The sequence below is a fragment of the Amyelois transitella genome, chromosome 10 (genome assembly GCF_032362555.1).
Source record: "Amyelois transitella isolate CPQ chromosome 10, ilAmyTran1.1, whole genome shotgun sequence".
NCBI classification, from domain to species: domain Eukaryota; kingdom Metazoa; phylum Arthropoda; class Insecta; order Lepidoptera; family Pyralidae; genus Amyelois; species Amyelois transitella.
Window position 1 is genome coordinate 5,786,333 of NC_083513.1, and position 23,646 is coordinate 5,809,978.

Genomic DNA, 23,646 nt, shown 5'->3' on the forward strand with positions numbered 1-23,646 from the left:
ATAAAAAAAAAGAATGATAATTAAACATTGAAAATTGGCAAGATCATGTTATGTAACTGAGTAGAATTTCAACCCTGAAGAAATTTTCATTGATCTGTGCGCGCAGCCTCCCGTTGTCATGGAGATTCAATATGGCCGCCAGTACAAGCAGCTGGAGATTTAGGTCAAACTTAGATACCACTGTTAATTCATAAAAGACAAGTCTGGCTGAAAACTATCTTTTCCATACGTACCTTAGGGAGGGATACCTACACGATGAATAACTTTACATTTTTGCATAATATATGGAAAAGTACAGTAGCACTTACCTTATTCTCTTTCACGAAATATTGTTGTGGTTGTTTGGATGAAACAATTCATTGTGAATAACTTTACTTATAAAACAATGATTACATTTTGTTATAATAGTTATGTGCGGAAAACGGTACCTGTAATCCGTGGTTGATTAATTTACTAATTACCTACCTATATGAAACATAGGATCATAGTCTTAGCTCAAGCGTATTCTCTCAGCGCTACAAGATTAGATGTATTATCTCATTAGATTTTTTTTATATAATCATACAATTAATACATTTTCAGAATTTAGTGGAGGTGGCTCGATGGGAAACTGAATTCAGATCTGGTTCACTGAGATAAACAGAGGCCATTTTGTTTCTTTGATGATAATTCTACTGTAGGTAATAATTTTCCTAACATAGCGGACCTAAAATGAAAAACAATTCTAAGCTTTTTTCTCTTATTAAAATATTGAACAGATAGCTATTCGCAATAGATTTTGTCAAACATCGGTAACGAAATAAACATTGCTATTAAATTATGACTAATAATGCATCATAACATAGGTAATCAACTTATACAAGAGCAATGAGTACAAATGAGTTTGACATAGAAATTGTTTACTCCTCGGAAAGCAATTTACTTTATAAATAGAGTCGCAGGGAGCGGCGGCACTAAACAGTTAGCATTTTATAGATTGTTTCCTTCCTATGTTTACGAGTATACATTTTAACACCCGATGCCAAAGCGGTGTTTTATATTGTTAAATAATCCTTACTTTTGCTATTTCTCTACTAATAAGTATTATAAATGCGAAAGAAACTTTGTCTGTCTCTCTGTTACACATACGCGCCAAAACTACTTAATCGATCTGAATAAAAACTTGTACAGCAATAGAGTTGACCTTGAAGAAGAACATAAGCTGCTTTTTATTACGAAAAAAGGGGGAGAAGGGGTTAATAGAGAGGATGGACGAACATCAGTGAACTTTTACAACAAACCAAGACGCGTGGAACAGTTAGTACGAGTAAATACATTAGGTATATGTATTAGTAATCCAACTTGTCTTTCTATTGGGGAGAGCATTTTTTCAAGTGCGAATAAATTAAATAAATATTTAAATATATTTATTTAATTTATCACTTAAATTATTCCCATTAACGAAAGTATTAATTATATGTGTGGTTTTTGCGAGAGTGGACCGGAGCTATGCCCATGAGCAGATGATTTAGCTCTTGGATTTTGTAAACAGGTGACTAAAATTTTTTAAATAAGGTTCGTTCCTATGGAAGGCGACCGAGCTGCAGTTTTATTAGAAGTAAATAGATAGACATGAGCGCAGAAACTACATTTTATTATTAAACGACACAAACTAAACCAAAATAGCTCGAGGTTGAAGAAAAACAATACTGTAGCGATCGACGGGGCGTTACTAAAATAGCGGCCGTCCAGTTTTTGAAGAAATTACGTTTGGCGTTCAACAATGTTAGCAATAATTGGATACGCTGAGTGATTTTAAGTGTGGTACTTAAAGCTTCCATATTAATAATATCACGCCATTTTCCCAGAGGAGTAGGGAGAAATAACTCTTTCCACTTGCCAAAATCCTCTGTATACTTCTTTCACATTTGTAACTTTATTCATAGAAGCTCATGGTTTCAGATTCTCTTCTCATGACCATGAAAGTAATTACAATAATCGCAATACAGGTAATGTACCTATTATATAAAATAAAAAAAAATCCTTTTTTATTCGTGGTCCTATAGATAAAGCTAGCATTTTAGAGTATTTTAAAGAATAGGATTCAACTGGGTTAGTTTTGGGTATAAATTAGTTGGTTTAATTTAAGAGAAGGTGAAAAAATTAATTAATTGTGAAAACCGATCAAAAGCTTTTAGTGGTAAGGTGGAGAAATACAGAATAAATCTGATATTATAAAAAGAGTTTGCATTCACTTTTAAACAACCTTTTTCACAATAAAAGTGAATAAAAAACAAGTAATAAAAAAAGATTTGTCAAAGTGAAAATTTATTATTGGCACAATAAATCATCATTTTTTATTTGGTTAAATATCGGAATTGGACAAGATGACGAACAAGGAAGGTGTGTTATCAGATTTAGATCTTTTATTCATGTTTTTTGATTTATTCTTTTAATTTTTGTACAGAGTAACCACTTACTACAAAATGCAAAACCTTTGATAAGCACAATCAGTAGGTTATATAACTATCTCAATAAAGAAGGTACATGAAATGTATTAAAATTTATATGATTGGCATATTTAGACATATGTGAGGAAATTTGCGACACCCGTCTAGCAGCTCTGATGGCGGTTCAGCTCGTAAGACAAGTTTTGGATGAAGCTTATGTTATAGCAAACGCTGCGAATGAATCAGGTAAAAGGACATCCAATATATCTACCGATCCTACTAATTACTGAGAAGGTATAGGTTAACGTAATAATTCCTACTGTGTAAAGTCGTGGACAATAGAAACATTCTTAAAAAAATAATATTATTTAGATTTTTTTAGACAACCACACAGGCCTCCAACTTATTTAATATCACCTATTGTCTGCTTACATCTGATTCTTGATTCTATTTCCAGTGATCGCCTACGAGTAGGAATTTATGATCGTATATCATATGCAAACGTTTTCAGAAATTTCATGGTTAACATCATTTAAAATACATAGAAAAAAATCCGTTTTTACTGGGCTATAAAAATGAGGGTGAGATTAGTGATTTGGCATATCTTATTGTGACGTCTCGTATCAGTCCCTTATAGAGATAGACAGTTCAGGTTATTAAACATTAGGTACGTTTGGTTAAAATTATGGATGGAGACAGGAAATCATTATTAAATGGTCAAACAGCTTGCTAGCCTAGCTTAATTACGAGAAATAATAATGCTAGCCACATTGAACCTATACTCTGGGATTACTCTCAAGCCCAGAGTATATTTGGGTTGCCAAATCCAGTAGTTAGTTAGTGGACTCGGAATTCTGTAGCAACTGCTACTGCAAATTATACAACCGGAAACACTGACATGATATTGATGGCAGAAAAAGATCACATTTATTACTTCCAATTTTGTATATCCTTTTGTCAACACAATTTCACAGATATTTGTGGAAAATTTGTTTGACAGGTTTGTTAAAGTCTTATTAGTACGTTTGTAATTTTCAGGTATGCCATGGCGTTGTTTATCGATGGTAAAAAAATTAAGTACTGAAAGTATAGGAGTCGAAGAAGAAATTTCATATGCGACTTACAGAGAAGATTGTGAAGATAATATGAATAAAAACGACGCTGAAGATTTGATCAGTACTGTCGTCACTTCAACACCTCAAAAAGTACCAGGTATCGTAATAAGGTTTCATGCAATTGCTAAATTTACAGTAAAATAACAAGAATATTCGATTTATGAGATTGAAATGCAACATTAATACTTTACAGTTGAAATTTTAAAGATTAAAACTGACACTAACCTAATTGGTCAAGGTGATGAAGAAATTGATACGGTAATTAATTGTAATATTGTGTTTAAGTACCTATGCGTTCCTTTGCATATATTTATAATTTACAACAAGTTTATTATTCTAGCAGGAAAACGAATTAAACAACTCTACGGCCACTTTTATAAACCATTTGTTTGACATGAGTGACGTTGAAAGGGTAATTATATGTGACGATAGTGAATTTATACCAAGCAGTAATAAGCCATGCAACTTTCCTCCTCTTCAAGATATAACAAAGATGATGGAATCATATGTAAATGCTGCTCTGAGCATGGCTTTTGTAACAGAAACCCAAGATACTGATATTTGTGTAACTAAAGAATCTTCGATGAGCACAGATTATTCTGGTTATTCTTTCTTATCTGATGCGTTTGATATTGAAGATGCTGGCGAAGAACTTGCATTTGTAATTGACGACGGAATAACTGATATGATTAGTGCAACTCAAGTTATCACGGTGGAGAATGTAATTGAGGTACAAAAAATATTATATAACAGAATAAAATGGTATATAGCTAAATAAAATGGTGTTAGGTTTAAAATAGGTATAAAATTGATTTCAGTTGCAAGAAAAGCCAAAAGATGATGATGCTCCTAAAACAACTGATAGTATCGTAAATGTGATGAAAAAACAAGAGACAGTGCTTTATGAAGATGCATATTTAACTTTAAACCGTTAGTACACTATTATTATCTATAAGCCTGTATAAAATTTAATAAAGAAAAATAACTAAACAAATTGGTACAGGAGATTACGAACAATGTTCTGAAGAAGAAGACCCGGTACTTCTTGACCCCAAAGGACTTGCAATGCAGGAAGTAGAATTGTTGACCGCACAGACATCTGAAGAAGATTTACAATCTGCCGCGGAAAAGGTACAGCTTTACTAATTTTATTTTTATACAGTTCTAATGAATTTAATGATAGCAGGAAAACAAAGAAATAAGAAATAGTTTATATGGATAATAATTGGATACTAAATAAACAGATATCTTTTATAATCCCAACTTTGTTTGTCCACAGAAATGCAATGAAATGGCAGCGACGTCGGCCGTTTCAGCTGTCTCCCGTAAAAGTAAAAGTAGCCTTGTAAGCCGATGTCGCAGTCAAGGCGCTAGGCTATTGGCTTGTCTGCGAGGGTGGTGGCGAAGAAAGACTCCAGGGAAGCGCAAGGTGCCTAATGTTAATTAGACTGCTATCAGGAATAAATTTCATCGAAGTTCGGTGCACTGGGTGCACACATTCACTCCTGCGCATATTTTCCTTTATAAGTTCCAATTTAGATACATTCAGTTTATTTTATTAAAGAAAAAATATCCATCTATGTATTACAGCCTTTATAATAAGTATCCTTCTCATGACGTACACCTCTACGTATGTATCTTCTGCACTGTCTTTCATTTTATTTTTTGAAAAATTTATAGGTTTGATAAACAATTTCTCTTTGTTCAGGAAACTCGCTTCAGTGGCTCTATCCGAGACATCTGCCCACTATCTCCCGATGCCAGGCTCCGGGCTACTAGCATGCTGGATCAGCGAAGGCTTGGTTCTCCCTCACCTAATCACTCCGTGGTCTGGAAGTTTAACACCGTCAATGAAGCGCTCGTCAACTCCTCGCGCTGGAAAGAGTATACCTTCGACGTCAAGCCCGATGAATGTGAAGAACTCTAGTTGTTTTGAATTTAATGGCTCTAGTTTAAAATTTTTGTTTTACCAAGTCCTTGATTATTAAAGTTTTAAGGTTTATTATTTTGTTTTATAAAGAACTCGGAATTTTTATTGAAAATAATGACCTACATAGAAATAATTTCTAAAAATGTTATTTACTAAGATTTGCGAAAATTCGGAGTGGGTGTGTCAGTTGGAATCCTATAATGTGAGTCAACAGCCTATAACAAACTTAAATCTAAGGTGTGCTGAGAGCGAACCTATATTCCTACATCACAGATCGATCGAAATAGTTTAGCGTAAATGTAGATATACCGGTGGAATCGGAGTTAGGTCGATATATTAATGGGAGTAATTAGAAAAGCTACTGGTCTCTTTTTCGCTTACGAGAGTAGCGTTAGTGGGAAGATAGTGTTGCGGCAGATAAACTCCGCTGAAAATAGAACGGTCGCGGATTCCTGGGCTAAATCTCAAATATCCAGACGCGTGCGCCATCTGAGCCAGTTAAAACAGTCCCGCGAAAAGTTACCGAGCCCCACTTCTTGTCTGAACGTCTGCCAGTGAAGACCGGGAGGGAACCAACAAAACACCACACAAAATGGTGAGTCACCTATGACGGCAGTGAAGTGTGAAATGGTGTACAGTGTGACCATGGACTGTTGGTCTAAGTGATACGTGGCTACGCTCCTCGTGAAACACTTTCCGCAGACCGGAAGTGCGAGAGTGGCTCGTTAGTTCCGAACACATAATTCTTGAATCAGTGTTGTGTTAACCAGTGATAAAACATAGTACCGTACTTCAGCTATTTAACCCCCGTGACACATCCAGTTGGACTCATCACAACACACCCATTAACTACACAATGCATGACATGACTGAAGTAAACATTGAAAATAAAATTTTATTTTTGATAATTTTCAGAGCGACCTCAGCAAGAACGACGTCGAAAGTAAGTAAATTACATTTTTTTTAATTAACATTGTCATTATAGTAAGCGAACATTAAATAGAATAATCTCATTTGCAAGGAACCTATGATGTGAGACCTACATAAAATACTATTTTTTATTAACATCCAGACATAGAAATGGCAGATAGAAATATCGAAACATGTCATCAAATAGAAAAACGTGCTTAAAAATAGTTCTTTACTATTATTTTACTTAGGAAACATGAAATACGATTGGGCATCGTAACAGCTATGTTTAGATCCGTTTCTGAAAAAGGCATGCGTTGCTAGGAGATGCCGGCGGCAGCGCCAGTGGCACGGACACCGTGCGCGCGCGCTGCGTTCCAAATTTAAACTCTGGTGTCACGTGACCGCGCATCGCCGCCCGCCCAAACAGAGAAACTCCACTCGGATTTCACTGCATGTACTCTCCAAAATTTTCAACAACCCTGAAAGTACGCGCGCTCATAGATGATATAAAATGTCCTATTAGTTATTAATGATATCTTTAATAATTTGGATTTGATAATAGATAACAGGTATGATCACAACAGCTGTTTTAATATATCGTGTCATTATCAAGGTCGTTATTGTGAACTTTAATCAGCTGATAAGGAGACGTCAATATACTGATGTCATGTGATTATAAAAGTTTTAAACAGCGGTGACATAGGACTTTTACTTAAGAGAAATAGTAATTGGTTTTGGGAATTTTAAAATTAACAGAAAACCATTCAATCGGGAATACAATATAATGGGTCCAGCAGTTGAGTTTTTAAAATGATAAGACAACAAGACTTTTTTTTGGAAAATAATTTATTCCGTATTAGCAGAAAGGAGATTATTGAGGAGCAGAAAATAAAATCCAAAGCTTTTACTCAATTAAACAGAAATCATAAAATGGTTAAATAAGGTGACATTACGTATTCGAATTCTTAGTCAAAATGTTTTCGAAATGAAGTTCGAGAGATAAGTAGACTGGGCAACTTATTTTGTTTAGTTATCAAACTTTATTTTAATTTGAAAGTGAAAAAACAACTATTAGAAATAACTTCTAATAAAGTTCCCGAACATGATAATACATATCTACTTGTTATCTCAAGTCTTATATGATTTCCAAATATATTTAATGGTAGACTGGTACAGAGATGATAAAAAAAATAGAGAAACTCAGTTTTCCTATTTATTTAAAATTAAATTTGTAAATGTTACGTTAATATTTGCTCTCTGATGTAGAATTAGGGCACAGTTACAATCGCGCTAATTTTAACTGTTGACTCACTTCACAGTGGGTATATCGAAACGCGCCACGAAAAGTATTATTCTGAGCGAAGAATGTGCGCCCACGCATCAGCCGCCCAGTGTTACCTGTTTTCGAGAATGTTCCTATTGCCATTCCAAATGTTGCTATTTATTGTACGATTATTTATAATATACAATATTAAAATGAAACTTTTTACCAACTTAATATGAACGTTTTTATTTGTCGACCCTCTATAGGTATTATTCCTATTTCTGATGGCGATCCTATTAATTGAATATGTCTGTTTCGCAATTAAGCATGTAAATATTGACACTACTTTCTCAGACTTGTTTGAAACACTTATAAGACATTTACTTAACACCGAAATATTTTAAAAAGATTATGTTTTATCCGAATTCTTATTTAGTTCGTTAGTGTCAACAAGTGTATACTTGTTAGTGTGTTTCAACGAATTGATTTTACCTAAATAGAAAAGCGATTATGATAATTTTGTCAAAACTTTTCACAATAACCTTATCAGTTAATAACTTGCGGTGTTTAGTAAATCTCGGGAATAAATCTTAAATCAGCATAGCTAAGAATAATAATAATTATCAGCTAAGAACTATTATAGATTTTTAATAAAAACAAACATTCAAAAACTAGGTCTTGTCGAGCCTTTTGTTATAAGAAACAAATGGAAAATGTTAGCATACAGTTCTTTGGTAGTTTTGCCTAATTTTGATTAATCCAGTTTCGGACGGCCTCTGTGTTGCGGCGGTAGTCGGTACGCTTGTCTGTGACACCGGAGGTCCCGGGTTCGAATTCCGGCCAGGGTATGATGAGAAAAGAACTTTTTCTGATTGTCCTGGGTCTTGGATGTTTATCTATATAAGTATTTATTATAAAATTAAGTATCGTTGAGTTAGTATCTCGTAACACATGTCTCGAACTTACTTCGAGGCTAACTCAATCAGTGTAATTTGTCCCGTTTATATTTATATTTATATTAAATTTGCTGACCGAGTACAAAATTTTACATACACATACATACATACATAAAATCACGCCTCTTTCCCGGAGGGGTAGGCAGAGACTATACTAAATTTTGTATGTTAAAATTGTTCACCTTATAAATGTGACTTAATATAAGGCATTTCTTCAGGGGCGAGCTTTGCCTTCTCCATCTACGACTTCGACGGTAGCGGCAAAGTAGATGCCTTCTACCTCGGAGATGTCCTGAGGGCGCTCAACTCCAACCCCATCCTGGCCACCATCGAGAAACTCGGCGGTACCAAGAAGAAGGGCGAGAAGCAGCTCACGGTACGTATTTATTTCGATTCCGGTGAACAATGTGCAATTAAGTATGTCACTTAGTAGTCGGGAATTAATTGATGATTGATTGAAGGGATGATATGATTGATGGATTCAGAGATGATAGAGCAATACATTTGTGAAAATAGGAAAGTAACACATTGAAATATTATAACTTTTTTGGTACGCAGTGGAGAGCATTTGACTTTTCCTACTACTATTTATTCACCATTTTCTCCCAACATCACTGCGTAATATACTCGTAAAATGGAAACTATCGTCGATTTTGTTTGCGAGACATAGTTGTCAAATAAGTACTTCAACATTTCATTTATCTTTGCAGCTCGAAGAATTCCTTCCCATCTACAGCCAAGCCAAGAAAGACAAAGACCAGGGTTGCTACGAGGACTTCCTGGAATGTCTGAAGCTGTACGACAAGAACGAGAACGGCCTTATGCTCGGCGCTGAACTCACACACACCCTCCTTGCGTTAGGTCTGTACTCCATGTTATTCCTTCTACTTACTTTTTATTTCCCATTAGAATTAGACTTTTTATTTTAGAAATAAATATTCGATTTGGAGTATGTTAATAAATCCATTTATTAAATAAAGGTATAAGGGTTATCAACGCTCAGCCTAAACCATATATACCATATATCTTCGATATATAAAATAGAATACCCCAGATATACAACACGGTTAAACACGAACGTGAACGCCAGGATGATGATTTAGAAAGTTGCTTTAAGATAGGAATTCTAATTAAGAATTTTAAACATGTTCTATGCCGTACTATATAGCTTTGTTATAAGAAAAAGTTTTAAAGCGCATTTTACATACTCCCAATGCAGGTTAATACAATGGGCCAGCCCCCGTAGCAGGATGCGCTACTCTGTTTTTATCTAAACTAGCGCTGTCTCGTTTCACGTTATAAAAAAAGCGAAATATCGATAATTTTTCGCGCGATTATAACGGCTGATATAAACGGCAACTTTCAGATGTTGCTGATGAGCTGATGTTAATATAAACTTTGCTTGTAGATAGAACTATGTTTATTTATTTGTAGATCCATTTATTTTTAGTCTTGTAAACATCTTTGATGTGTCAATAAGAGCGTTTGGCATTAAATTACTCTCCAGTGGACGTCATAAGACCTTTGAGCAAACCATTTGGCTGACAGCCATAGATACATGCAACCAAGCTTTACACTGATAGATGGTATTGTTTGTGCATTTATTTCCATTGGAACATGACTTGGTAAATTACATTTTTCAATTATACCTAATAATGATGAATATAAGACATAGTTATTAAATGTATATTCAATTCATAGACAGTAAATGTAGACAGGATACATAAATATCAATTAGGCCGATACCGACAAATAGACCGATAACGATTTTAATCTTATGTTAAATATTATTGAAGGCTTAGAAAATATCTTTAAAATGAATGAAAAAAGGAAGTGTGGTCATGAATGGTATGCAAGAATTAAAATGTCGGAAAGATGAGTTCGAGGGAAAGGCTTATAAGGGTTTCATATTTAGGACGGTGAGCTAGCAACCTTTCACTATCACTAAATCTCAATTCCATCTTTAACTTATGTAGCCAAACCTCGTGAATATTGACTCTGTTTGCTTCGTAAGAGATCGTGATAAGTGTATATTGTGTTTACAGGAGAGAAACTGGAAGACAACGAAGTCGCAGAAGTCGTAAAGGACTGCATGGACCCTGAAGATGACGACGGCATGATCCCCTATGCACGTAAGTATAAATAAATTTAGACACTTAAAACTCAATTCCTAAAAACAAAAAAGTCCTGGAAAACCTTGGCTACCTGTGTAAATAATACAAATGTTGTAAGAAGGTTACATAAGTGTACACCTTAAATTTAGTGTCCAATGCCAATGTACTGTTATAATTAAGTATTATCTTTCCCCCTATTAATATCTACACAATGTAGTATAGAGATCACAAGGCCATATTATTTGCATGATTTAAGAAATTCTGACTGTGAATACCTTTGCACTTCCCTGTAGTTATAGAAATTAGCTAATCTAGAGCTCCAAGAAGATAATATACAATTCTTATATTATCCTTAGTATCAAACCCATGTAGACATTAGTTGGTTTGTGTGTGCCCCTGTCTTACCAGTTGTACATTTTCAGCATTCCTGAAGAAGGTGATGGCGTAGAAGACTTCTCATCTCGTCATAACTTTAGTTATAAGATCGTAAGTGAAAGTCAAGGATGCCGCTACCGCAACTCTTCGTCTTGCTTTTTTGCAGAAGCTTTCAATGTGTATTACAAAACCATGGAGCTTATAAACTGCTGGAGATGTTAATCAGAATACATTGAGTAACTTTCTAGTTAGGGCAAATTTTTATGTCCAGAGTAAATATTACCAGTGTTGAAAGTTATTAACGGCTAAGAGGCATTATTTCAGTTTAAGTTAAAATGAACTCAAATTAAAACTAACTAAACTACTTATAAAATAACAAAAAAAAAAAAAACGCACACCTCTATATATTTTTTAAAGTTAGGTCACAAAATTTCATATCTCCAGTGGTTTATTGGTTTATCTTCTAGGTACTCTGTTGAACTAATATTGGGCTTATTCATTTATTGACATTTCATCTATGTTCTCCGAGGATTTTGCGTCACTAGCATCACTCTTATCTTGAAACTTTTATATCTTCGGTATAACTTTATTCATCAGCTAATAACCAGATTGAAATGTTTTCTTGCGCTAACTTTTGTGATTGTGTTTTCAGCTTTCCTTCGGAAAATGTGTGACGGTTGGGGATTCAAGCCCGCGGGAGAGGGGGAGGCGCCGGCGGAGGGCTAACTGCGCGGGCGCCGCCTGACAACCGTTGCCTGCAGTCCATCTTTTTATAACACCCCGTATACCAACTTAGATACGGACGACCCCTTTTTTATACGACATCAATTTTGTACAACTCTCAATCTATCACTGTACATACTAAAGTAAGATTAAATTAAAATACTGTAAACACACGTTGTACGTGTTTTTTAAATTTATTATTATTTATTAAGTTTATAATGACAAAAATACAAAAGCCGTAAATTATTTTATAATAAACTGTTAAAAATTTCATCCTTTGTGCTGTCTTCAATTCATGCATAAATACCTATTCTTAGGTAACGTAGACAGATATCAAGACAAAGAAAATTAAAAATTGGCGCAGAATTAAATATGCAAAGTATAATAAATTAAACAATAATAAGATAAAATTTTCACCCCACATTCTGTATATATTTCTTTCAATACAAACTGTTATCAGGATATCACCCATGAAAACCGTAACATATATTTGACGCCAGGTCGAAACTATCTTCATGCCGAATTTCATTAAAATCGGTTTAGTCGTGAAAGCATAACATTTTTAAATCTATTTTTAAAGCACTGCTATGCGTCAGCCATCCCATTCCCTTTATCAAAGCAAATCATTATCAGTTTTAATAATTTGGTAAAATGAGATAAGCATATGGACTTACTACAAAATACTTATAATGGTAATAACTAATAGTACAGGTGGTCCAGGTCCATTTATTGTACAAATGATACCAGAATATCCCATTTTGGTATCATTTGTACAATGAATATATAATTTGAATCTCAATTCTGTCACTAAGCTGAAGACTGGTGGCTCTATCTATCCCGCTAGGGATATAGACGTGATCATATGTATGTATGTTGTACAATCAATGAATAGAATCAATGGTACAGGACATGGTCTAGCGGGCTTTCTTTTCTATGTTAAAAAATTTTCTTAACTAACATGTGATAAGAGAATTATAAAGTATTCCAATAGGCACGATCACGCACGGCATAGGGGTCCTAGAAGAGTAAAAAGACTTGAGACTTATATTTTCGTACAAACATAAAATCACACCTCTCTCCCGATGGGGCCCTCATCTTCCCAGTTGCAGCGGACTTTGCATAGGTACAACAAATCCGGGGCATTAATCCAACTGCCTAGTTAGTTCCATCGCCTTCTTTTGCCTATTTATATAAGATGCCATCTTCCAAAGGTTAAAAAATATATACTAATTGCATAGTGCCAGACCAACCAGACCCCTAGAATTGAAGCTAATAGCTGGAAAAAACATTCGGGGAATGCCAGGACCAAGTTGGTGAGAAAACACGTGCAGTGTCTCTAAACACTACCTGGCCTGTTTTTTAGAAATACTCGTAAGATCATCAGTTAAAGTAAATATAGCTGCCTGATAAAAATAATGTAGACGTAGTTTAGTTTATAATAATTATTCATTTAAAACGTAAGATATTTCCTAAAGCTAGTTGTCTTGCAAGAGTTTCAATAATTGAACGGAAATGGCTCTATTCCACACATCTACTGGTGAAATCTATCAATGGATTGGCACAGTTTACTTGGAAGCTCATAGGAACCTTTGAATGCTTCAACTAATGAATGTATTATAGCATTCAAAAAATCTGATGCCAGGTCTTTTGTGAAAATTAAGTCACAAAAAAGTTAATCATTCAAATCGTACCTTATAATTACATACATACATACATTGGACAAAAAACTTGGTAAGGAATAAGTCTTGTACTTTAATACAAAGTAATCTCAGCTGATCGGCCAATTTGTACACATCTGGCTCGAGCTTGGCACAGGAACCTCGTAATTAATTGTAGTTTAATTTGAACTTAAATCAAAATTTCAGTACACTCTGTACATAAATCTTTTTAAAATTGGCAATCCATAATATATATATATATATATATATTTCTTTTTTCAATATTAAATCTCATAAATATATAAATCTCCCGTGAACAATGTATTCTCCCGTCCACATTCTATTCTAAGTATAATTTAATATTGTGAAGTTGACGTTGTTGATGAAAATGCTGCAGTGCAGTTTGTTACCGCTTCTTCTGCACTGACGCCTTGGAAGCGGCAGTAAACTTAGTTTTTAAGTAATTTATTTGACGTCAACCAAGTTGTTAAACCATACGACAATTATTAAGCGATATAATAATATCCTATAATAATGAATAAAAATTTTGAATTTTGAATTTTGAATTTTGTACCTTTCATTGTAATTTTAGTGTTTTTACCCTGTATTAAAGTCGGATAAGTTTATTTTTTTTATTCGCCGCTTACTATTAGCTGGTTATTCGGTTTATATAATTTCAATATCGAAATGAGTAAGTTAAAAAAAACTATCTGAAAGTAAAGTAGTCAAAACAGTAGCGCCTTTCTATGCAAGAGATGAGTTCCATCATTTTTTATATGGTCTGCCTCACTCCACTGGTCAATGCCCGATCAAAAACAGGGCATCCAATGGGTACCGTTTGCCAAATTCTCCCTCGCACTCATGCCAGGAAAAATGGCGCGGAAACTGTTTTCCCGGCATCAATACACGCGCTCGGCTGCTCTCGGCTGCGATCGAGTAAACTCGTCAATCGCATTGTGAAGCTGTGATTGAGTGTTACCATTCAGTATATAGATCCAATTGTTGGGGAAATTATGTAACTTTGTTTTTGACGCGGTGGATCAATAAGAAGACCACCACCGACACCGACCATAGTAAGCGCTCAAATCTAAGAAGAAGAAGTTTCATAAATTATTACAATAAAGGGGACCTAGTGAATTAAATTTGAGAAATAAACTTACGTAAGTATTTTTTAGTTTAGTTACCTCTAAGACTGATGTTAAATTAACTTGATGCTAAGGTATTATTTTTATATTAAGTAGGAAACGATTTTAAAAGACTCATCTGTTGTGTCCGAGGAACATAACCATAGTTAGTAAGGTCTGTGTTTATACTAGCTATGACTTATCTAGGCTAAATGATGTTACCTCTTTTCACGATTTATAATTAGAGAAAATAATGAGAGGCTAAGAAATCATAAAATCTTACCAAAAATAACAAAAATGTATTAAAACTAGTAACTTTATTTATAATTTATTATATTGTAATTCCGGGGATTTTCCTCAGCATATACGGGCAACACCGCCGTTTCTGGGGATCGGGGCGGAGTTTCCGCGCGCGGCAGTGTTTATCTCACCGGCAAGCGCGAGTGTGCGTGCGTGTACTATACCTACTGTACTTTATGTTTACGTTGTTTGTGCAGTGATAACGTGTGTACCTGAACGCCGGAAAGGCGATTATTTGTCGTAAGGACTTTACTACGTATATTTCCGTTTCCGTTGCGGGTAGCATTTTCTTAAAAGACCATGAAATTATAAAAAAAATACTCGAAGAGGGTAGATTTGCATGAAACTGAATAATTTTTCGGTCTTACGAGAAAAGTAGTCTTATTAAATAACATTAATAGGAATAAGTTCCTCAGTTGTTTTACAACAAGTAAAATCCATGCCCAATCTTTGGGGTGTTCTTAAATACTACAGATCCCCGTAAACCCGTAAGTAGGTACACCTCTAGTTTTAAAATAAAGATTAAATAATGTTGATATATCAACATCGTAGCTAATAAACATACACGTATGAATGACATCATATCAATCCATTAGGTCGGGTTGTGTTATATGACTCAGAATAAAATAAGTACTACTAATTGAAATGATCGATAATGAGATTTGGAACAAAACAAATTGAACAGAAATTAAATTTATTTCAGGTAAAATTAATGACGCATTTAATTCGGCATTAGGGTAGTATTGGTAAGATACCTATATCAATTTATTGCCAAATTAAATGTCACAAAACCTTATCTCTCAGATAAGGTTTAGCTATTTATTACTGTCTCGGATATTGGACTATTAAGAAAAATAGAAAATATTTTGATAACACTGTTTGTTTCGAATAGGCCTAAATGTAATTTTAGTCGTGAATGTTTATTTTTTACCAATTAATTAATACAGCTAATTTAAGTGAAGTACTTACTATTTTTTTTTGTCAGTAGTCTCGTGTTTTATCATAACTCAGTCTTGCACTAAGTCTAAGGTTAGCAGTTTGTACAAATTCGTTGGAAACTATGCTTATCTCACGTTTGAAACCTGTACTTTTAAACGTAGCCGACTTCCAAAACTAAGCAGCAACTTTTTGAATAAAACAAAAAATCATTAATAAGTATCTACCTATATACATAAAATGATATGGTTATTTCCAGGTGCTAGTAGTATCGCAGTGACTGACAAATATGGCCGATGTGAAGGAATCTCCTGCGACGCCCAACAAACTGGCGGACATACATAATGCAGGTAACTTCTTATTGCTGCATTCTATTAAACTTTTATATACATTATCAAATGGAGGTAGGTTAGGTTAGGTAAAAATCGATTAAAAACAAAGTCATCACATCATCTCTCCCATTAAAATGATTTGATTCTTTGTTTTTTTTCCTACTATGGACATGACACCACTCTCGCACAAACAAATTTTTTCAAACAGAAATATCCAGTGAACAGTCTCAAACTGAATTTTTATCCAACACCACGTACAAAAACTGATAAAATCCGATTGGGTAATTTATATCTTAAATCATGCACAGTAAAATCCAAGCTTTTATAGGTATAGAAAATATAATATGAAAAAAAAAACTATCTATTAATAGACATCTAGATCTAAAATATAGTTGAAACGATCATTTCATACCGCATTACCTACACTAAACACAATTTATTCTAGGAATGTAATAGTGTAACGTATGCTTTAATCATTCATGATTTAACATTGTTATAATTGTTTAGAGATGCCATTCTTCCACCGCGGGAAGCAAGTTGCATATTCCCACCTTAAATAGATACGTACTGTTAGACGCAGGTGTTACAAAAAGCTTGCTATTCAATGGCTTTTTCGTATGATTTCAAATGATGCATAATGTGTACACTATACTATACAAGAGATTGTGTTTATTCTAGCCACGATAAGATAACTTGTAGGTATTATATTTTTATAAAAGAGGCAAAGAAGTGTTATGATTTATAAGATGACATTTAGTGTGTTTTTGAAAATTAGAAATAGAAAAGCATCGCGTTGATGTCTTTTTAATTGAAAATTAATTTAAAATTTAGATAAGTAATTATTCTGTCATATAAGTGCATTATTAATATTGTGACATTAAATAAAGTGTTGTTTCTTAAATAATAAACTTTTATAAAAATGTCAGACGATGAATAGGGCGAGGAATAATAAAATTATTTCACCAAAAGTAAATGTAAAACCTTACAGCGTTCTCTATAAAAGGAACGGAACCTCTTACATAGACTATTATAACTAAAATAATGAAATAACCATAGGAATAAAATTGTCCTTCTGTCTTTAAAAGACAAAAAATCTAAAAAATAGGTTGCAATAAAGGCAACTTTAAACATTTAATAACAATTTATATGAACGTCCTTAGAAAATTTACAAATAGCAGGTATCCTACGGTACCAGCCGCCAAAGACCTTAGACTACTCGTAGCATAGCTGTTGTTTTAACTTTGCAAATGGAATTTCAGTATTTGTCAGTGCATTTAAAACTAACTATTGCATAAATATCAAGTTAGTTAAAGTATGACACCCCAAGGATATTTAACGTTTATTTACCGTTTGAATAGACAATGGCTTTTGAGAATCTTGAAAACGAAGTATCCAACCATAATAAAAATTGATAATTCCCGAAGCTTAATCTTCAATACGCTTCCAGGTAGATGGATCCCATACCTGTGTGGGTGAACCTATATGTAAGATAATTCAGTTAAATTGAATTAGAACACCATTAACAAAGAATCACGTAAAAAGTAATCAACACGTCTTTATTGCTTACGGGATAGATAGAGCTAATAGTCTCGAAATTTGAATGATAATAATTAGCTGAACGAAAAAAGTAAAGCATTTCAAAAGACACTAGGGAACTCAATTTTGGTGTTGAATTTCGTGGAAGTTTAAAATTAGGCAAATAAGTATCATGCAGTCTTTAGTAGATGGTAATTGAAACAGCCTCCAAATTATCTAATATGCGGACATTTTTTGCGAAACTGCAGATGATGACTCATGGTATTGAGGCACAAATAAATCATCGTTTTTATTTTCTATCTAAGTTGTTTTCAACGTAAAATTTCAAATACATATGAACGAAAGTGATCACACAGCATGACAGATATTCAGCCCCAACATCGTTCACTCGAGAGACGGATTGTGTACCATAAATTTGCATATCTCATCGTATCCCGTATGGTCTAGTGGCTAGGATACCTGGCTTTCACCCAGGAGGCTCGGGTTCGATTCCCGGTACGGGAAGCAAATTTTTGCGCGGCATTATTTTTATGTGACATATTTTGTGGTTATTAGGAAGTCGTAAACACGTTACAACTTAGTTTCATTTCTTTTGTAATGAAGTGTGGGCGGGTGACACTGTTCTCTTTACTGAGCCAAATGATCGTCACCTCAATTTATATAGCCCCGAGATATAAAAAAATGTAAGCAATTTTTACTTAGAAAATTATGTTTTTTTAATTTCGAAAAGTGAAGTGAAACTAAATTCATGCGGTGTATAAAGTCTAGAAAGGCAAAACTAGTTTTAAATAATAATAAAATTGGCACAAAGAATTGGCTTTATTGTTGTTTATTTACTTTGTTGCTTTTGTGTTGTGATCATATTATGTTTAAGACAAATACGTGTTTTGCTTATTAAAAATTTGACATTTCTAAAAATATTGACATGTTGTCTTTTAAATGTAATATTTATATGTATAGCATATAAATTCCACAAATTGAGTTAGCCTTCAAGTGAGTTCGAGTCTTGTGTTACGAGATACAAACTCAATGATACTTTATTTTACTATATATACTTATATAGATGTTTATCCAAGACCCAGGCCAATCAGAAAAAGTAAGTTTCTCATCATGCCCTGGCCGGTATTCGAGTGCGGGATCTACTGTGACACAGACAAATTAAGTAACGTTGCGTCACAGAGGTCTTGGTTTTTATTTATCGTAACTGTTTTGGTTAGGTAGACTACTAAGTGATAGGATTATAAACTTGTGATTCCTCCATGTGGGCCATGAGCTAGCATCCTATAACTATTTGAATCTCAATTCTCACTCCCATGAACCCATACACCTGAACATGGCCTTTCAGCCTTTTGGAGACTGTTGGCATTGTCTACTTCACAACGGATATATATAAGGTAATAATATTTACCTTTTTGCATAAGTATTAGCGATGCAATGAATTTATTTTTATACTTTTTATCGACGCGGATAAACTATCAGTTGATAATTGTGATAGGTTGCAGGAAGTTTTGTAGACATTTTATAACATCGCACGCAAACTCGTTAGTTTGGGGCATTCTAGATATGACCATTTGCCAGGGACAAATTAATTTGCCAAAATGTAAATTACCACGACATATTTTTTATTAGCAACTTGATTGTTTATGCAATGTTATTACATGAATGAATGAATGAATGAATGAATGAATGAATGAATGAATGAATGAATGATTTATTATTATAACTTACACTATTACATTGAAAATTTGCCAGTTGGCTCCACACTAGGCTGCAAGCCTGTCCTGTGGCAGCCAAAAATACGATTAACAGAGTTTTACAAAAAGCCAATAACAATAAGGTTTATTAGTTTACCATTTTAAACTATACATTTTATAAAAATAAAAGGAAATAGGGAAAGACAACGCATCAAAAATTTACTTCAAAGTCGTCAACATCAACTCAGTCTGAACGTAGTCCCAGTTCATCAAAAGAGCTCTAACCATGTGTTTACATAGTCCAGGGCTCACATCTTTTATGTTACAAAGACGTACCATTTTATTATAAAGAAAATTTGAAATGAATGGTTCAAACCGGTGTGCAAACACGGAATTTACAAGAGGTTGCTCCACTCTAAAAACTCGCCTTCGGAGCAAGTCATTGTAGTTGGGCAGTTTCTGTACTTGTTTATGTTTATCCAGTGTTACCTTAAGGATGTAAAGTTTTCGTACACTCAGGACTTGTGCCTCTTTATATACCTCTGAAGTAGGGTGACGGAAAGACTTTCGCAACATTACTTTTAGCACTGATCTTTGTGCACGCTCCAGTTTGATGAGGTATGTCATTGCTGCACTACCCCACACCGATATGCAATACGTTAAAATGGATTGACAAAGGGCCAGATACACACTCTTTAACAACTGGAAATTTGCTGCATCTCTTAGCAATTTCATGGTATGAATCAATTTCCGGACTCTTCCGCTCGCAACGTCAATGTGAGCGGCGAAATTAAGCCTTTCATCGAGCGTTATACCCAGGTAACGAATTGTCTGCGACCATTCCACCTCCTCGCAATTAGGATCCGTACAAGTCAAGCAATCCGCACATTTGTGAATTTTGATTTTTGGAAATTGTGTCGGAGCAGAAATCGCTGTTTTATAAAAAGAAATCAATTTGGTTTTTTTGACATTAAGGGTAAGAAGATTTTCGCTCAACCACTTAGAAACCTGAGACAGGCCCTTATCAACCTTTTCATGGCACTTCTTCCAGTTTTCAGCAGAGAATATAATTGCTGTATCGTCCGCGTAGCAAATGATGGAACTATGGGGAGTTGCTAGTGAGGGAAGATCATTTATATAGGCCAAAAATAGTGTGGGACCCAAAATACTCCCTTGTGGTACTCCAAAACGTACGGATTTGCGTTGACTTAGTACAGATTCCACTCTCACGCATTGATATCTATCACTCAGATAGCTAGTGAACCATTTCAGGGCTATACCTCTCACACCCATTATCTCTAGCTTTTTTAGAAGTATTTTGATAGACACAGTGTCAAACGCCTTTGCTAAATCAAGAAAAGCGCCGATACAAGCTCGCCCGTTATCCAGATGCGAAGCGACCTCATTCACCAGAAGAGAAATGGCATCCTCTGTAGATTTGTTCCTCCTAAATCCAAACTGCGATTCTGTTATTAAATTGTGCTTGTCCAGGAAGGAAATCAACCTTGTATTTACTAGACTTTCCAGAATTTTTGACAAGGAACTGAGGAGAGAGATAGGTCTGTAGTTTACTGGCTCGTTCTTAGCACCATTTTTATGGATCGGGGACACTGCTGCAGTCTTCCAGATATCTGGAAAAACGCCCGTTGAAAAGCTAAGATTAAAAATATGTGCCAAAGGAACTGCAATGTTTTTTCCTATTAATTTAATTATTCTATTTGTGATACCATCCAGACCGGGTGCGCTATCGGATTTTAGCTTTTGTATACGAGACAGAACTTCGTCAGCATCAGTTGGACCAAGAAAAAATGATTCAAAAGGACCCGACACTGCTAGTCTGACGCGCGCAGATAAGTCATCTTCAGTTTCGTTTCTTGCAGTTAAAGTTTTGTTAGCCAGAGTCTGTCCAATTGTAGAAAAATAGTCATTGCAGTGGTTCAGAGATTCCGAGGGGGAATTTTTAATTTTGATAAGATCGCATGAATTGGATTTCTGCTTACGAGTATGTGTAATTGTGCCTATGTTTTGCCAGAGTTTCTTGGGATTGTTCAGGTTATCATTTAACAGTTTGGAGTCATGATCCGACTTGAGCTTTCTGAGGAGATTCTGATAAAAATTTCTATACCTTATATAAATCTCTTTTTTATCGGGATTTTTTCTAACCTGTGCATGAAGTTTATCTTTGTGAATTGCGCACCTAATGAGTCCTGGTGTCATCCAAGGCTGAATGTTAAATTGCGAGTGACTCACTTTAACTAACTTAGTATGCTTAGCTACAGCATCTCTTAACAGAGTATCGAATTTTTCTGTAGTATCAATTGGGCATGTACCTTCGAGAATTTCCTTCCAGTCAATTGAGTCAATATCCTCAGTCAGACCTTTGTAATCGATTTTGCTGCGATAGCGATTCTTAGTAGTCCTTGTATCAGGAGTGCTAAAAGTAACGGCCGCCATTTCTACATGGTGGTCCGTCAGCTCAGTGCGACATACTATCGATGTGGTTGATCCCTGATTTGGTACGTAAACATGGTCTAGGCAAGTATTAATTCTAGTCGGGACAGTGATAGCTGGCACAAAACCCAACTGGGCCATAAGACAAGTATATTCTGATATTTTATCATCATTATTATCCTGGAGACCTTGTTCACAAATATTAATATTAATATCACCAGTTATAATCAGACGCGCTTTTTGCTTTACATTTACCACTAATGATTCCAAAGAATGTAGAAATGGAGTTGTATCTTTGAAAGATGGTGACCTATAGATACCTAAAATAGAGAATACATTCGGTACGTCAGCTAGCACACAATTAGCTTCATCAAGCGGTAATCCCGTAAAAACTGGCGACCAACAACTCTTTATGTACATTACTACACCACCACACTTATTAATGAACTTACTTGTACGAAACGATAAATAGCCGGTTATCTGGGGAATTACGGATATATCAGTAAGCCAGCATTCTGCAAATACAATTGCGTCAAAATTAATGTTAAGCCTCGCTAATACTATTAGGAATGCGTTGAAGTTTTTTTGTAGACTTCTTATATTTATATTCAGTACTTTGATACTATTTGTTGGTAACAGTCTCTCACATTGTTCAGGAAAATCAAGAGTATGGCATGATATATTAAAAGATTCATCGATTTCAGAAAGCAACTCTAAGGTGGCCGTAACCGGCTCCAAAAAAATAATTTTTGTATTGTTTTGATCAATGCTGCCATACATTGAAATATAACTAACTCGTAGAGACAGGAATTGACGTCATTAAAAGGATATTTAGATTTGAGAAATTTAGCGTTAGACAGTTTAGCGTTAGGCGTATCTGTTACAAGTAGAATTAAAATTATAATTATAAACGACATTAAAAACGACAGAAGCCTTAACATGGCGAAATTAAATGTAGGTATGTTAACCAGAAGAGGGCCCATGAGCGGTGCCCCCCTAAGTGTGATTGACGGGTCCAGCGTATGACGGTCCCATGGATGCACGCGCGACATCGGCCTCGGGCCCTCCCAAACAATTAATGTCGCTTGTAGATGTAATTCGTAATGCCGAGCTTCTTTCGTGTTTTTTGATGTAAATTGAACCATTTTTGACCCAGCAGAATTTAAAACCGCTCTCCTGAGCTCGTGCTCTCGCTGCACGAAACAACTGCCGATTCTCAGCTGTCAGTCTTTCATTTACGTAAATCTTGCGGACAGGTCCGTTTTCAACAATATCTTTGCTCTCCACTGTTCTTCTAGATTTAGCAGCAGATATGAATTTATCTCGCTTGGCCTTTGTAGTAAAGCGGACCACTATGGGACGAGGAAGGCGGTTCTCTTCAGAAGCTTGATTCGTGGACTTACGTTTGGGGCCAACGCGGGTGGCCTCATCGATGTCGCTTGCCTCCAAATCCAGCCCTATCTTTGAAGCGGTAACTAAAGCCAAGTGTAAAGGCTCCTCACCAGCAACTTCATGGATTCCCAGGATCTCAGCTTATCATTTGCAATACAAACAATAGTATCGCCGTTGACCGAGCGCCAACCACTGACCGCATTTCTAAGAATACTTACTCTACGTATATATAAATTCAGCTCAATTTGTCCCCAGATCTTAAAATACATTTGAAACAAAACTATTTTTAGTAGGTACCTTTAAGGTCGAATTCAAAAGAGAATTGTATTAGTATTAAATTATAATAAAGCACGGATGTGGATGATATTTATCCGAATAATACACAGGCCACGATTTACAACACAT

General features: G+C 34.9%; 2 protein-coding genes and 1 non-coding gene across 3 annotated transcripts; all 3 read left to right on the plus strand.

Moving 5' to 3' along the window:
- Positions 1 to 2,366: 2,366 nt before the first annotated feature.
- Positions 2,367 to 5,471, plus strand: LOC106137631 (uncharacterized). Its single transcript, XM_060946251.1, has 9 exons — positions 2,367 to 2,382; positions 2,565 to 2,675; positions 3,468 to 3,641; positions 3,738 to 3,802; positions 3,885 to 4,274; positions 4,363 to 4,474; positions 4,548 to 4,675; positions 4,824 to 4,973; positions 5,253 to 5,471. Exons 1-9 carry the CDS (start codon positions 2,367 to 2,369, stop codon positions 5,469 to 5,471), a joined length of 1,365 nt encoding a protein of 454 aa, XP_060802234.1.
- A 467-nt stretch (positions 5,472 to 5,938) lies between these two features.
- Positions 5,939 to 12,091, plus strand: LOC106137633 (myosin light chain 1). Its single transcript, XM_060946299.1, has 7 exons — positions 5,939 to 6,069; positions 6,390 to 6,417; positions 8,825 to 8,982; positions 9,317 to 9,467; positions 10,652 to 10,738; positions 11,143 to 11,206; positions 11,748 to 12,091. The coding sequence occupies exons 1-6, from the start codon at positions 6,067 to 6,069 to the stop codon at positions 11,166 to 11,168; spliced, it is 453 nt and encodes a 150-aa protein (XP_060802282.1). The 5' UTR covers positions 5,939 to 6,066; the 3' UTR covers positions 11,169 to 11,206; positions 11,748 to 12,091.
- Positions 12,092 to 18,136: 6,045 nt separating this feature from the next.
- Trnae-uuc (transfer RNA glutamic acid (anticodon UUC)) lies at positions 18,137 to 18,208 on the plus strand. The gene has a single exon. It is a non-coding gene; the product is annotated as a tRNA-Glu (tRNA).
- Positions 18,209 to 23,646: the final 5,438 nt, after the last annotated feature.